Source organism: Coenobita brevimanus, chromosome 97 (assembly GCF_032717465.1).
Source record: "Coenobita brevimanus isolate Jiangsu-jjx chromosome 97, ASM3271746v2, whole genome shotgun sequence".
NCBI classification, from domain to species: Eukaryota; Metazoa; Arthropoda; class Malacostraca; order Decapoda; family Coenobitidae; genus Coenobita; species Coenobita brevimanus.
In genome coordinates, this window is record NC_137050.1 from 5325031 (window position 1) to 5342053 (window position 17023).

At 42.3% G+C, this 17023-nt stretch overlaps 1 protein-coding gene across 2 annotated transcripts in view; it reads left to right on the forward strand.

Moving 5' to 3' along the window:
* The first annotated feature begins 1872 nt into the window (after positions 1 to 1872).
* LOC145413608 (low density lipoprotein receptor adapter protein 1-B-like) overlaps positions 1873 to 17023 on the forward strand; it is a 44929-nt gene continuing 29778 nt past the window's right edge. For both annotated transcript variants that reach the window (XM_080283261.1, XM_080283263.1), the window contains exon 1: positions 1873 to 2076. In XM_080283261.1, coding sequence (XP_080139387.1) covers positions 2028 to 2076 — 49 coding nt within the window. In that variant the 5' untranslated portion in view covers positions 1873 to 2027. The remainder of the gene's footprint in view (positions 2077 to 17023) is intronic.

Genomic DNA, 17023 nt, shown 5'->3' on the forward strand with positions numbered 1-17023 from the left:
TCTCCATGGTTGTTCAGTCTGTTGATGGATGAAGTTATAGAAGAGATACAAGGTAAGGCAGTGGATGTTGGAGTGGCCCTAATGAGGGAGGGCAGCGTTTGGAAACATCCAGTTCTGCTGTTTGCAGATGTCGCAGTATTGTTAAGCGAAGGCAGTGGGGCAATTGCAAGGCTTGGTGAAAGAGCTTGGGAGAGTGTGTAAGAAACGGAATCTGAAGGTAAATGTTGAGAAAAGTTGTGGTCCTCGAAAGAAATGAAGTCACTATATGCACAGCGAGGTTGGAAGATGAGGAAATGGAAACTGTGAGTGTAAAGTACTTGGGTAGTATGATGATTAAGGATGGAAGTTTGGAGGATGAAGTGCTTAAAAGGGTGCAACAAGGAAGAGAGGATGCTGGATCTTTACAAGTAGTGATAAGAACAAGTAAAAATGTCGCTGGATGATAGTATTGTGATACCAGCTCAAAGGTATGGAAGTGAAGCTTTTGGACCTTGTTGGAAGGACTCAAGTCAAGAGTGAGAGCCGTGGAAATGAGTTATTTGAGAGGAGCATGTGGAGGTACATGGAGAGACATACTGACAAATGAAGTGAATGAGCGTTATGATGATGTGGCAGTGATAGAAAGCGTTAGGAGGTGGTTTGGCCATGTGGAGAGGATGGAGAGTGAGAAACTAACGAGGAGAGTGTATGTGAATGAAGTGGAGGGGACGAGAGGGAGGGGAGACCGAGGATGAGACGAAATGGAGAGGTATACGAGTATGAGAGAGAGGGTTGTGAGCTGGGGGAAGGGCAGCGGAGTGGAGGGAGACAGGGCGACATGGGGATGATTTGTTTGTGGCCACCCCTTACGGGATTAAGGTGTCTAGCAATAGATCGATGTACTGATTTTTCAAATCTTGCTTAGGGGAGGCTTTCAGAAATTTAGATTGAGATGTAACGGAATTAACATTAACGGTGAGCAGCTGCACACTTCGATTTGATAATAAATTCATTTCAGTGAATCAGGCAATGATAGCCGACATGAAAAAGTCTAAAAGTAAACTTGAAAATGAAGACAAAAATTGTGTAACAGACATGTTCAGTCTCTTTCAGTGCAAATATGAGATGAAGAACTCAACTTGAATTTGCTTTAAGAATATACCTGAGAGAGAGAGAGAGAGAGAGAGAGAGAGAATCGGGGTAGTTCTACATTCGGAGCGAATTGCGAGTGAGACTGGTCTGAGAAGCGTACAAGTAGGGTAGCTGGAAGGAGACCGAGAACAATGTGGACCGTATGGAGCGAAGGGATGCACGGGAGGAGAGGGATCGTTACTGTAAGTTGTAGGGATAGATATGCCTGGAGTTCGTTCTGTTGGGGCCATCCTTCACAGGATATGGCATCAGACACTACAGGCAGATAGGCTATCAGCAACTGTGGAAGGCATCATAAGCAGCAGTTGACCACTGCTTCACTCTTTGAATTAGCATCTGTCAACAGTCACCAGTTTCTGTTGTCATATCTTTGAGAGTCCTGATCAAGTGGTCTTTGGTTCCGAACCCAGGTCCGTTTTGAATAGGGATATCGCGCTGCTTGCGCAGTTCCCCCGCGTCGTATGGCCATCGCCATCGACCAGGGAGTGGATGGAGTTGCCGGTTCGTTGTACAGAGGATCCTAAATATATATCCTGAAGACCAAGTAAATATATATTTTTGCATGAACACAGGTATCCTAGTGGATACAGTTCCGCACATTAAAATGATTTCACTACACTGAAGCACAAATGATTATTTTCAAAAGAAATTTAATGATACATGTGGCCTCCGTACTAACGTTTGGCCGTGTGACAGCCAGAGGCCCAGATGTTGCTGCTCAGACCTCAGTTAACCCTCGTGTAATGTGGGTGTATGGTGCGTTCTCTCTTGTGACTCCCTTAAATGTGCGCATTCAGTATTAAGTTGATGGGCAGAAGTGTTGCAGGTAGTTTATAAGCTACGTATACAGTATAATTTGTGTATGAAGTTAAACCGGTGGCTGAAAGTAGAAAATCATGTCTTCACTATTCCGCGCCCTCTTCAACGGCTCAAGTAAACACAAGAGTGAGTATTCTGTGTAGTGATGTTATCACAGAGGTATCCTAGGCATATGTTATTAATTGCCCAGCGTGATATACAAGTTAAAAACAGCTGTGTCTGCGGAGCTTAATATGTCTTGTGCAGCTTTTCGAACCATATGGAATGATCATTGTGCAGAAATGAATGAACCCTTTGCTCAAGATATCCCATTAACCTTATGTGTATGAAAGGGTCTGGCTTTACCCAGGGTACATAATTTTTAACATAATGCGACATGTAACAATGCCTTGGCCTTTGCTGTCTTGTCGTCATATTCGGTGAAAGTATTTGTATTAATAATTACTGCTGCTAACAGTCGAGCCTGTTCAGTGTCATGTTCCTTTCAGTAAATGAGTTGACATTAATAATTTTGAAACTAGAACAATCCTTCTTTTAATTTGACATCAGTGGATATTCCTTATGTAGTGAAAATGTATAATAGAAGTAACTTGCATAATCTGTGAAACAATATTATCCGTTATTGGACATACTGCAAACATCATTTACGTACGGTAGCATCACAAGTGACATGAACAACCTAAATAACCAGTTCCGAATAACAACCGTAACTTTATGTGCGGTAAAAAATATATATATTTTCCGAGTTCTTAAATTAACGTATTATTACCTTTACCATACTTCATGTTCGTTCAGATGTGTAGTTATACTGTAGTTTAATGTGAAAATCAACATTAAGTGCTAAACTACATACAGATTACAAAGCTGTGTAAAAATACAGGAAAAATAAGTGCTGCATATACCGCTCTCCTTAACGCTATATAAAGAAAGAAGTTTCGTGCATAGTGTCAAAGTGTGTACAGAGATAGAAAGAGAGAGAGAATCATCCACACCGCCATCACGTGCCACGGTGATGGCTTGTGTGTGAGACAAACGTTGCTCGGGGCTTGTTTCATTTACTATGGTTGCTGTGTTCTGCTTGTTATAAAGCTAGCCATATGTTGTTAGTAATTGCGGGAGGAAAAGTTAAAGCTAAACATTTTATAATTTTGTGTAGTAAGCATTGATCGATTAATTAACGTACTGTTATTGGCTTTTACCTAGCCTATGCATTGTTGATAGTTTTCCTGACAGCACTTTGCGAAGTGTCGTGTATTTATGCCAGTTTTGACAAGTATATTGCCTCTTTTATCTGTTTATTTTTTACTCACTGAATACTCGTTAGCATTCAGACAGTCATGAATTTTAAGCTATCGCAATCAGAATACAGTACATTATGTTGAATATTGTTGCACTCAAACTAGGTGAATTTACCTTCAGATAGTAATCCTTAATCCCAGGTTTTATAAACTTTCGAATGTTAAGTTGGAAATGAAGCATGAAGCATTTTAGAAGTTTGAAAGTGACAGTTCAGCCTTAATGGCCAATGAGGTACCAGTGTTAAGAACTGATGCTGATCGTATGTACAATTTGGTATTCCAGGTGAAAATTCTCGATCTACATCATTGCGAAAGTTATGGAGATTGTAGCGTACTTTACCCTGCCTACGTGCGTGCAAACAGGTGTTCCCGCGCTGATCACGTGGACACTTCGCAGCCTCCTCGGTCCATGCTAATCCAGTCCTCTCGTCACATATCGCTATAACCTTGCTCTTGCAGCCTTTACGAATTTTTTTCATAATGCTGATTCTTGTTCCTCGTTCTTGGTTGTTCCTGTAACCCAGCTTCCATTGTTCTGTCAGTGTTCTACCATCGCCATACCTGCCCATCCATCATTCCATGCTTGTGACTCATAGCCTTCACATTTGTTTGGATATATAGATACATATTTTTTTCGTTTGTAATCACCAGAACTTACCTCACTGCTGTACTGTTGGTGGCAAAGGAAGTTTATAGGTTCGAGGTTACTGTTGTAGGCTACTTGTATAACAGTAACTTGAGTTTCTAAATTTTTACCGACGTGTGGAATGTCATCTTTAGTCCATTGACTGGCACGAATCTGTCCGCTAAATGAAGTAGTTTGGTAGCAGACAGTAAATTAACTCGGCAGAGTGTTGTCGTGATCGTAACGATTGATCAAGGTAACTAAATATTAAGATAGTGTAGGGAAGATACTTAAAGGGAAGTAAATTTGTTAGGGTTGGACAGTATTGGTTACCTGCATGTTCTAAGTCCTCAGTACTGGACAGTATTGGTTATCTTCTAAGGTGCCAGCGTTGGACAGTATTGGGCATAAAAGTTAACATATTTAAACAGTTTTGGCTAGACATGCGCCCAGGGGCCCGATAGTTTGCTCCTGCCAAGGGCACTTCCCCCCTCCCCCCCAGGCACGCACCGACACCATACTTGACATGGACCTGCTTTGACATACCAGGCATGCCCATGTGAAATTGTACCATTCCGCCTAATGGTATGACCTATGGATAATACAGGGTTCCCAGTGTCTGGCAAAAAATGGGACACCAAAATGCATGTGGCTCCCGCGCAGTGATCTCACATACCTGTATATGTAATTTACACCATTGTTTTCTGCTAGTCGTTCGGCGTCTTTTGGTGTATGGCAAATCGAAATCCGAGGGGGTCAGATGTGTGTGTGCGTGTGTGCGTGTGCGTGTGTGTGTGTGTGTGTGTGTGTGCGTGTGCGTGTGCGTGTGTGCGCGCGCACGCACACACACACACACACACACACACACACACACACACACCTGATACAGTATGAGAGTTAGGCCTAATAGTGTCCTCAGTCCTCCATGTACTGTTCCCAACTGAACTCCGAAAGTCTTCCTCAGTCAGTTACCTGTGATCTTTAGTCATTTAAACTCTGCGAGTAATCCCTGAAGGAACATACCCGGTATACAGTATACCTTGTGGTTTTATTTTGTTTCAGCTTTCTTAGGGGGTGATAGAGAGTTAGTCTCAGCCGCAGGTTCTTTCCTTCATTGCATAGCTACAGCCGTATGTACTGAAAGTTTATTAGGGCCGTTTCTTCTGGACTGATGTGATGTTCATGAGCGGGGAAGTGTTTATGGCTTGTTAGTGGGCTCATGGAAAGTCAGTTAATGTTTTTGCCAGTGGGCCGTAGAGAGTCAGTTGTTTTTGTCAGCGTGTCGTGGATTGTTAAGGTAAGAATGTTTTTGCCATTTAGTCGGAAGTTAGTTACCGTAATTGTTTAATGATATCCAGTCTGTCTTCTTACCTCAACTTGGAATTGATCACATGTCCTTCCGATTAGTTTTTTTGTTAATTTGCCACAGAACCACGAGTGGTTAGCTTAGATCCATTGTATTAATTCTAGTTCGTTTCATGATTTAGTTAATTTTAACCAGGCACAGACCCAGGTAGATCGTCAGATTTTTTTTAAATATATTTTTTAAATGTCTATTTTCGTAATTTAACGAAATTCAGGTATGTAGCAGATCGATATAGATTAATTCGTCTTGCCTCTGAAGGGTTTTTATGAAAAAGAGCTGTATTAGCGCAGTATTTTTCGAGGCAAGAGTTTTTTTTTTTAGATAATTCAGATTAATTCAGGTTCATTAGAGATTGTTTCAAGTAAACCCCTGCTCATAGTCTATCTATAGCCAGACGACATAATCCCGTAAGGGGTGGCCGTTTGTCTTTGAGCTCGTGGTTTTACGGGGAGGGGCACTAACCCTCCGCCAGCCCACTTATTAACACGTAGGGAACACATGTGGGTTGGTTAGCCTATATGGTTACCACCCAGCGTTGTAAATGGTTTCCCGGCTTACAGGAACCCATTTGGCTTGTCACTCAATGTAAAGTCGCCTGAAGAGGAAAGAAGAGTAATAATAAGTGACAGGAAAGGTTGGAGAAATGGAAGAAGAGAGAGGGCAGACACAAGAAGTGATAATGGTGAAGGAAGATGTAGGCAGTATACTCTACATCGTGAATGGATGATGGTCGTCACCACTTGCTTATGAAGTGCGTGCCAAAAATCGGGCGTATTGTTTTGGTTGTATTTTGAATGATTCATGAATTTCGCCAATAGGTAAAGAGTTGGTGGGATTGGTTGGGATGGTGGTGGGTGGCGGACAGCGGCGTGGTAAGTATGATCAATCCATGTGGGTGCTGTTAGTGTGCCGGTTGTCGAGGCAGTCATTGTTACGATATGAACGACGTTTGAGCAGAGAGTTTATGGGATGGATGGAGATGAGTGGGCTGGATTGACTAGGGTGTTGGTGGTTAGTGGTGCATACTAGGGGAAGAACACCCTGTGAAGATGGGTAGTTGTAGTGACCTCTAAGGTGCAGATAAGAAGTACATGTATGGGGTGGTGCCTGTATACTTCGGGTAGAATGGGCTTTGTTTACCTACCTGTGAGTATTGTTATACCTTATCTAATCGGTCGAGAGAAAGCCAGAGCGTAGTAACTGTTAGCTGCGTAGTTGTTGTATATGGCACACCTGTACAGGAAATACCTATCCAAATCTCGCTATACCGCGTAACATGCTGATCTCAACTCATTTCTCTGTTGCGCACGCCTCGTTTCTCTGTTGCACACGCCTCATTTCTCTGCTACACAAGCCTCATTTCTCTGCTGCACAAGCCTCATTTCTCTGCTGCACACACCTCATTTCTCTGCTGGACTCTCCTCATTTTTCTGCTGAATACGCCTCATTATTCTGCTGAACACGCCTCATTACTCTGCTGCACACACCTCATTTCTTTGCTGCACACACCTCGTTACTCTGCTGCACACACCTCGTTACTCTGCTGCACACACCTCGTTACTCTGCTGCACACACCTTATTTCTCTACTGAACACACCACATTTCTCTGAACACCGCATTTCTCTGCTAAACACACCTCATTTCTTTGCTAAACGCACCTCATTTTTCATTCTAGTCTTTGCCTCATTAAGGAATGTCCGCACGCACCTGTGTATTTCCCCCCACCTGGCCGTCGCACCTGCTGCTCAGCCAGCCTCACCATAATGACATGTGAGAAGTGAGCAGTGTTAACCCCCCACCCCGAGTACGTAATATTTAGTACAGTATAATATTTCTGCTTCGGATAGGCCTCGCGCATTGTAGAGGTTGAGGAAAGCAGTATCAAGCATCTTCAGTTTGGAAAAACCTCAAGTAAGCTGAATAAATCGCCTGTAAAGTAACAAGGAGAAAGTAGAAAATTGTCTTCGTATTTAAGGGATTAATGAAGGCACGTGTTCGGTATTATGGAAGTGGCGTTATTATTATACATATATATATTTTAATAACAATGGCTCGTTGGAAAGTACGGGTGTATGTTGTTTGTGCCCAGTATGCAAGTTAACTCGTAGATTATTACCCTCTGGGAAGGGGGGGGAAGAAGAAGAATTCCCCAGTATTCCAGCTTGTCGTAAAGTGACTGGAAGGGATCTTGTTTCTCCAGTCTCTCCTAACTAGCCTCTTCATATCTTTGGTCCACAATCTCTTCTTGCCGTATTCCTATTTCTTCCGGCCTTTATTTTTTCTTCCATTCCTGTTAAATTGGTGTGCGTAGTTTTAGGATCTCCCATTGACGTTGACCCTTCCTCCCTTCCGGAATGGAAGGGACTTTCCCGTCGACTTTCATCGTTGATTCTGCCAACGCCGACTCTATTAATGCCGCCTCTGTCAGTGTCCAATCAATCAGCATCACTCGGCCAACACCGTATCTGTCATCGCAAACTTAATCAACAGCGACTCTGCTTGTCATTCTTATTTAGTGCTTTCCTGTTTCTGTTCCATTGCTAGACATGTCTGCTCTGAATTTGTGCCATTTGGTATTGGATACCTCGCCCTAGGAATCCATCATTCGAATCAGCTCATAGATTATAGAGGGTGTTAAGTCTGTCCCTGAAGTTAGGATGATGGCCTTTACCACATTATTTCACAGTACACGTCAGAGCACAAAAATTAGTCCAATGTGTGCACAGTAAATCTGTGGGGGAATTCATTAATATGTTGGAGAGAGAGAGAGAGAGAGAGAGAGAGAGAGAGAGAGAGAGAGAGAGAATCTGAGAGGAGAAAATGACAGAAAGAAAGTTAAGGACCGAGAAAGTGGAGGAAGGTTAACATTATCGTCCCTGCTTTGTGTTTGCTGGTAGAACTTCATGGCGGCTGAGGTCCAGGACACGCCATCGTGATATGGCAGCCAACTTACTTCACATTTGTGTTGACATGCCAGCTGGCCAGATGACCTGACGTCCGTGATCATTTCCGTGACCATGGCTTGTTTGATTGCCGTGTTCCCATTGGCGTAGGGGTCTAGGGAGTGCCTATTCAGTGACTCGTTTTCCATCTTACAAGTTACTTTGTCTTATGCTAGGCAATATTGTGTTTAGTACTGACACATTTTACAGTAGTTTCACAGAAAATTTCAAGGTTTGATATGCAAAATAATGGCTGGAGTAACAAATTCCGATGCCAGGTAGAATGTATAAGCAGTAGTCAAGTAACAGAACAAATAAATGAAAATGCGTAACCAGTCCGTGACTGAACATCGGCAAAAGGTGTAGAAGTAAAGAAAAAATGATGGGGGTGCCGTTGGAAAGGCAGTTCCTCCACAATATCGTATCGCATGGCAAGACTACCCTTAGCCTCAACCTGGACAGGGTTACCAGCCAGAGTTTTGCAACTGTCATTGATGAGGATGCCGGTCGGGTGTAGGGCGTGGGTGAGGGTGCCGGCCGTAGCCAATTCACTCAAGGAGCAAAGAGCATCATGGACTGAGTATACAGTATGTGGTGTTTCCGGAGGAGGATGGGTTTTAAGTTGATTACAAGTTCATGAAAGGATGTTAGCTATCAGACAATTTCGTTACTGCGTTGGATGTACCCATTTGCGAATTAATGGCAGTAAAGGGGATACTGAATAACAGAAGCCTCTGTCACAATTTTCCTTCGGAAAGTCCCGTTTTAGAGTAGGATCTTGTGGTGCGCCACGGTGGCAGTTTAGGATTACTTCAGGATAGTTTGCGGAATGGTACACCGTTTTCCGGCCTGAATAAACAGAATGGCTTTAGTACAGTATCTGATGGAACATGTGTTATTAGTGTAAATTGCCAAACATTGTATCTACAGTATTTGCCACCCGTACCTGAATTTGACAATGGTAAAAAATAGATTGAGTTTGATTGCTTCGTAAGTACAATAGCCTGTACAGAATATAAAACTAAGATAAAGCTTTTTACACTGCAGTAAGAACTTAGTAAACGCACTTGCACCAACACGTGAGAAAACTTGTTTCAGTTTGATAAAGACGTAATGAGGTAAAAGATAAGAAAGTTAATTGAAATATAGGTTTTCAGTGAATACTTTGCAGCAAAATGATAAGACCTTTAAAAGTTTGATAGGGGAGTGTATTAAAGAAAAATGTGTTGGAGAGTGGAAGGGATAATGGTTATCGTTTAGGCGAGGTATGCGCGTTATAGGTCGATCAGTACGGGTAAAAGGATGACGATGCTGGAGTTACGGTATAAGTTTTGCCCAAGAACAAGAAGTAGGTACTGTTGGCGTATACTTTTTTTTTTTTTTTTTTTTTAAATCTGCGGGTAAAATGTTTTAAAATAACCTGGGAAGGACGATTTATAACTAGGGGCTGTATTTACAAAGGATCTAAATTTCCACCATAAACAAGTCTCCATATCACTAAGTTTTTATCATAAATAAATTTAGGTTGTATTTTGCTATTTAATGCCCACTCAAGCTTGGATGTGAAGTTTTTGATAACTGTATGGGGTAAAAGTATAAACATCCAATATTATACTCAGCTTAGGCTCAGGAACATTGATGAATACTTGTCCCAAACTGAGAACAGAATGAAAAGTGAAACAGGCGAGACGGAAGTGTGAGACTTTAGCTCGTCATTGAATGTGGCGGTCGGTTTAAATGCGGTGAGGTGGGGTGGTGTGATGTGAGGGGTGGTGTGGGTGTTGTGTGGAATGGGGTGGTGTTCTGTAGAGTGGGTGGTGGTGTGTGGGGTGGAGTGGTGGTGTGTGGGATGGTGGTGTGGCGTGGTGTGACGAGTAGGTTGGTGATATGTAGGGTGGCATGGTGTGATGGAAGGGGTGGTGGTGTGTGGTGATGATGATGAGTGGTGTGGTGGGGCATGGTGTGATGTAAGCGGTGGTGGTGTGTGGTGATGATGATGAGTTGTGTGGTGAGGTGTGGTGTGGCGTGGTGTGATGTGCTGTGTGGCGTGGAGTGATGTATTGGGTGGTTGTGTGTGCCGTGGTGTGAAGTGTAGCATCGGTGTAACGTGTTTATGGGAGGGTGTTGAGTGGAACTGTTTGTAGCTGTCCTTTCACCCGCGCACGTACCTATGTATTTTAATCTTGCTATCTCTGACGATTTTTTCAGCTTTAGGAGAGGTTATTAAAAGTTAAATTTAACTCCTTCAGTTCGAGGTCTCTCCAAAGCTGAATAAAATCGTGTCGTGAGAATAAAACTACACAAACACAGCAGCCAGGGAGCGTAACTCTAAACAAGTGAGTGGTATACGAGAAGGAGGTTGCTTATCCTGAGAAAAGTAGGTTGTAAGGCCGCTTCTAAGTGGCATGGGACGTTCCGTAGGACCTCTTCCATAGCAATTAATTACGGTACTATATTACGCCTTAGCGATCTTTGTATGTTACGGTATTTACATTTGATATCGACATGGATAACGTCAGTAACATACAAGAGGATATTTTGGTGTAATGTGGGTGAGACTAACTTGGTGGTGGTGACGGTGATGATGGTTGTGTGGTAGTCGTGGTGGTGGTGGTGGTTAGTAGCTGGGTGGTGGTGGGTGTGGGTAGTAGTAGGGCGGTGGTGGTGGTGATGGTTAGCAGCACGGTGGTGATGGTGGGTGTGGGTAGTAGCCGGTGGTGATTGTAGTGTGGTGGTGGTGGTGACTAGTGTGGTGGTGGTAATAGTAGTGTGGTGGTGGTGTTGGTGTTGGTAGGGGTGGGTGGTAGCAGAGTGGTGGTGGGTGTGGGTAGTTGCAGGGTGTTGGTGTTGGTGGTGGTGGTGGTGTTAGACGTGCGGGTGATAATAGTATGGTGGTGGTGGGTATCAGCAGTGCGGTGGTGATGGTGATGGTGTTAGCAGCCGTGTGGGTCATACTAGTATAGTGTTGGTGGGTACTAGCAGTGTGGTGGTGGTGGTGGTGGTGGTATTGGCACATGACCAGACTTTGTTTGTGTCCCCGTTACACACACCTGGTGGAAAGGGGAAGAACATTAAGGCTGCTATTCTAGGTGGCATAGGACAGTTCTAGCACCACTTCCTTAGCTATTTATTTTTCATATTTCACCTTAGCATTATCTTATACACTTTTTGTCATTTTAATTTCAACATAATTTGCCTCCGTAACATACGGGAGAAAATGGCGGTTAATGTGCAGAATAAATCAATGAGGAAGAAGTGTTATGAAATATCCAGAATCACTAATCTAAAGGGTCGTACCTTAGTCTCGTCAAACTGGGAGGCTTTCAAACACCTCTCCACGAACGATTAATTTTTGCATACTGTATATTATTATTCTCGTATGTCATTTGCCTTTTTTTATCAACGCAGGTTGCATCTCAAGCTTACAAAAGAATGTTAATGTGCTACATTCAGAAATAAGACGGTAAGGAAACAGGTGCTCGGAACCTTCTTAACCCTATAAAAGTCTAGATAGAGAGTCATTGCAGCAAAGCGGTTAACATATGAGAATACGGAGCCAAGCGACAGTGGGACGGGACGGGACGGAACGCAACTGGAAAATTATTGGTGGTCATAACAGGGTGCCGGAGGTGTTGCCAGAAAACGTTCATAAGGGAGACTGTTGTACTGTATTTGTGTGTGTGTGTGTGTGTGTGTGTGTGTGTGTGTGTGTGTGTGTGTGTGTGTGTGTGCCGGTAATTACGAGTCAGGATGAAAGATAAAAGGTTTGAATTTTATATTTCGCTGCTGATTGCGTTATGTAAACACGATGGAATGCTGTTCTGCCATTATCTCCTCTATATTTGTTTGAACTTCTAAATGAAGGGCGTGCCTACCTCTTAGCGGAGCTACTTACCGGTAACAATAATGATACGGCCGAAGTCATTCGTTTGTGTAACCTTAGTTACCGAAAACAAAATGTGCCTTCAAGTTTTTGCTGGATGTGGAAGTGCAGTAACGTTTAAATTGTGCCAAATGGTTACCGTACTGATACCGGCACAAACTGCGCTGTGAAGCCAGGAAAAATCTTGGCTGGCAAGTAAAGAGAATTCCGATTCAGGGAGGTCGTGTTGCGTTTCGTGCCAAGTTGGAGAGAGAGAGAGAGAGTGCGTGGTGAGGTGTGGGAGCTTGGGCAATCAAATAGTTGTAACCAAATTTGAGCTCTGTATACTGTACACTAAAATGAAGGTCGTGAAAATAAAGTATTTTTTATAATAATAAAGTGCTATGGAGACTCGTTAATCCTGGAAATTAGTTAGTTAGAATTCTTTAAAAATTCTATCCCAGACACCGGGGTTTACAGAAAAAGTCAAGAATTATGTAACTGTATCCTAATTTGTGATGTGAATTCTCTCTCTCTCTCTCTCTCTCTCTCTCTCTCTCTCTCTCTCTCTCTTTTACCGGTGTTTCTGATTGGGAAATTGTCAGTGCAGGTGATTGGCGAAATGAGTTAGGGTACCAGATTTTCATCTTGTAATATATATTTTAATTTTGCTGTTCGCATATAAGATTAACAATACTTTTTATTAATTTCGCGTAGTATTAATTTTTTTTTTTTCCAAGTTAGTGTATTCTTCCCATATAAATTTTTTGTTAATTTCACGTTGTATTAGTTAAGCGTACCGTAATTATTTGTCTGCTCCTCCAGGCATTATTAATTACCGTAGTTTATTCTTCCCTTATATTAATGATGTGTATTAATTTCACGTGTACTAATAGCTAAGTGCTATTTTTTTGCGTGCTTTTCCAAGTGGTCAATTAGTTTTTTTCTTTTCTTGCAAGTAATAATAGAAAAGGTCCTTAAACACTAGATTGCTGAGCCATGATCCCCTCCTGTACATAATAAGCTTAATAGGAAGCATGTGAGTGACAAGCCAAATGGTTTCATGTATACCAGGAAAATATTTATTACGGTACTGTACACGTGGATGCTTAACCCTGGTACCAGCTTCCTCTGGTGGGCTGGCCACAGCAAGGACAGGCGGTTGTGAAAGTCTCTGCAGCGTAATGGTGAACAGGCAGAGATGGGACTGGTTTCCCTCTTGCTCTAAGTGACTGTGAAGAGTTCGTAACACCTCTTCCTTAGCGAAATATTCTGCACATGCTTCTCAACATCCTCGTCTGTATAAATGATGCAAACTATGTCGACAATTAATATATACCACACAAGGGAAAGTTAGTGCAATATGCAAACAAAATCGTTAAGGAAGAGTTGTTAGAAAATTTACTAAATATCACACAAGGGAACGTTAAGGTGTAATAGGTAAAATAAAGCGCTTAGGAAGGGTTGTTACGAAATCTCCAAAACCACTTTTAATACGACCCTAAGACTTTTGAACGAAACGAACCGTGGTAGGCCTATATATATATATATATATATATATATATATATATATATATATATATATATATATATATATATTTATAGGAAACTTATATCGAGAGTTCAAGTACCACAGTATGTTAATCCGTTTAATTTTGTGACGGCTTCACATTTATAAGCAGATCATGGGCAGGTGTTTATTCGCGGGTCTTGAATAATCGCGAGTTTACTGAATTTTACCTGGATGCCAAGTTTTGAGTGAAAGTGGATATACGTAATAAATTTTATATTAGATTACCGTATTATTTGTATTTTCATTTTTTTTTTTAGTATGGTATATAATTCTTGCGTTGTAAGGGCTGTTTTATGTAGGCCAGGTTTCGTACTGTGTATTTAAAAACATTCTTGTTTATGTGTAAGATGTTTATAATTTTGTCTTCAGTCATACAATTACCACAGACTTCTAAAACAAAGTAGCTATAGTGAATGTTAGTGGGAAAAGGGAAAATAAAACTCTTTGCATTAAATAGCCTACCTGAGGAGACTCGTATACCCTGCTAATTGGTTGAGAGATTTGATAAATGCACATGTCTTCTGTTCCTCCACTGGTATAACCTTATTGGAATTTCAGCAGGTCATTGTGAATTGGTTTATATGAGGCGACTACGAGATATAGCGATAAGGGTGCTGCTGTTATCATTTTTAAGACTGGCAGGGATAACCATGGAGCCGTTTCTTGGCAGGGTTGGATCTCTCTCTCTCTCTCTCTCTCTCTCTCTCTCTCACACACACACACACACACACACACACACACACACACACACACACACACACACACACACACACACACACAGATGGGAACGAAAAGTCAGGAGGCAGATAAGAAAAAACAAAAGTGAATGAAAAAGGGAAAGAAAGAGGAGGGAGTGCGTAGGGAAAAAAAGAGGGGAGGGGAAGGAGGGTAACAGTATGATGAAAAAATTAAAGGAAGAGGTAAGAAAAGAAAGAAATGGGGAGTAAGGAGAGCTGGAGTAGGAGAAAGAGGAGGACAGTGTAAATGGAGTAAGGTAAAAATGGGATTGGAGGGAGAGAGGAGGGGAGAAATAGAGTAGGAGGAAGAATGATACCTAAAGCAAAATACCTGAGAAGAATTAGAGCTGTGTAAGGATGGGGGAAAATAATTATAAAATGCGTAAAAATGAGGAAGGAAGTGAGAGCTGGAATAGAAGGGAGAGGATAACGAACAAGGATGAGGAAGGTGAACATTAAAAGGAATGGAATGCAACGAGATGTACAAGATAACATCCCGGAAATTGAATAGCAGTCAGTGGTACGGTTAATTCACTAACAACGACTGTGTGTGTGTGTGTGTGTGTGTGTGTGTGTGTGTGTGTGTGTGTGTGTGTGTGTGTGTGTGTGTGTGTTCTGCCCTTCGCAACCATACCGACATTCACACATCACACTCCGCATCCACTTAGCCTTCATCCTCTCATCATGTCCAGACCATCTGAATTTACATGTCCTCATCACAAAATCAGTACATTAAAGTCCCATCCTTCTTCAATCTCAGTCATAGACCCGTCAGCCCTCTCATTCAAGGACGCACAGCACATCCATAGCCGGACCTTTGTGCTACTGATAAGGCAATAAGGGAATGGATGATGGACTACGTGGACTTGTAAATTAAACTGCTGTTTTCAAGTGAATACTTGTGACGAATGGATGCTTTAGTGTTAGTGTCGTTTACCGTGCTTGTGTTGAGGAAGTACATGGGCGATTGGGCAGGGAAAGGTGAGGAGTGTGGAGGGAGGGGAGAACTTAGGCAACCCGCTTCATCTAACCTCTTGTTGCTAGGCTGACAAAACATGCAGTAGGAGAAAGTACCCAGAGATAAGAGTAGAGCTTAGTACTATGAGTTTTTCTGGACTTCATGGAGTACTCTTTTTAAGTAGCTAAGCTCGGGCAACCCACTCCTTTGAAACCTTGTTGCTAGGTTGGAAGAAAACGTGAGGTAGGAGAGAAAGTACCCAGAAGTGTGCGTAGCTCCTTTGTAGGCTATATTTGAACCTGACTGAGTGCATGCAGTACGCCCTGGTGTGTCAGTTGACCATGTGAACTGAGCGTGTTAGCATGGAAGCAGTCATAATCCCATGGGTTTAGCATCTTTCTTCAGCGATATATTTTGCATGTTAGATCTTTATGTTCTCATGTTTGTCATTGATGCAAAACTGTCAGTATAAAAAGGTGTAACTGTGTGTGTGTGTGTGTGTGTGTGTGTGTGTGTGTGTTTTTCCTCGTATGGCCGGACGATTGAATTCACATTTGGTTTTTCGAAGTGGAGGGGTTAGAATTAGCCTTCATTAACCACTTCCTTCAAGACGTCTGCCCTGAGTACAGTTGTCAGGAGGTAGCAAGAACACGATGAAAATTACGGCATCGGACTGAAGTGATTAAGGTCTAATATGCAAAATAAATCGCTCAAAAAGAAGTGCTACGAAGATGTATGCCAAAATAATACAAACCATGATCAGAAATAGTTGGGTGGTTTATTATATAAACCCTTTTCACTTTCTTAATCCTCAGTTTACTGATGCAAAACTATGCCGATATTAGAAAGGTATAAACACAACATGCAAGAATATATTAACCCGTGTAGAATAAATCGACTAGTAAGAGGGGCAACAAAACCTGTTTTGCCACCTACAACACAGCAAAAGTGAGGCACGTGATTTTTTTTTATGGGTGACGTAATGGCCGGTGTTGCCAAATCATCGTGCCGAGTCGGGACCTCCACGAGCGCCTGCCACGGGATCCCTTAGAGATGAGGCTGCTGGGTACGTTACTAAGGACGAAAGCATAACCTCCGTGCCAAGTGTCCAGATGCTGCCTGTATTTATGGGCTCAATCCACACCTGTAGGAGGTGGGGGGGGGGGACTGATGCCAAGTTCACCAAGCTCGCCAAGGTCAAATTTGTTCCGCGTCATCGCAGAATGTTAGCTGCGAATGTGGTGTTGTTACTTTTGTCCATTGTAAGAGTTACTATGTCACTGCACCCGGTTCGTTTCTACCTGAGAGAACTTGGACTCACCCACAGGCTGAATGCTAAGTCGTAGTTGCATGAAATTCAGTTAGCATTACTCGTAGTTGCGAGGAAGGATTGAATCGCATTTGGTTTATGTGGTTGGTTTGTTTTAACCCGACGGAGCTGGGCTGCTCGCACAATCTGAATACAGTGTCGTGGTTGCAGGAAATTCGATAAGTGTTAGGAGGTAGGGATGAGTCATTGCTTTAGTGGCCCCCCCCCAAAAAAAAAAAAAAAAAAATCATGACCCTCCAAATCTTCCAAATTTGTTACACAAGTTTCAGTCGTTTGAGACCCGTCAGGCATAGTCTGTGTTTAACAGTAGGACTAAATTGTATATAGCCTATACTGTATATATATTCACACTCGTAAGTAATGCTCAGTTTAACATGGAAAA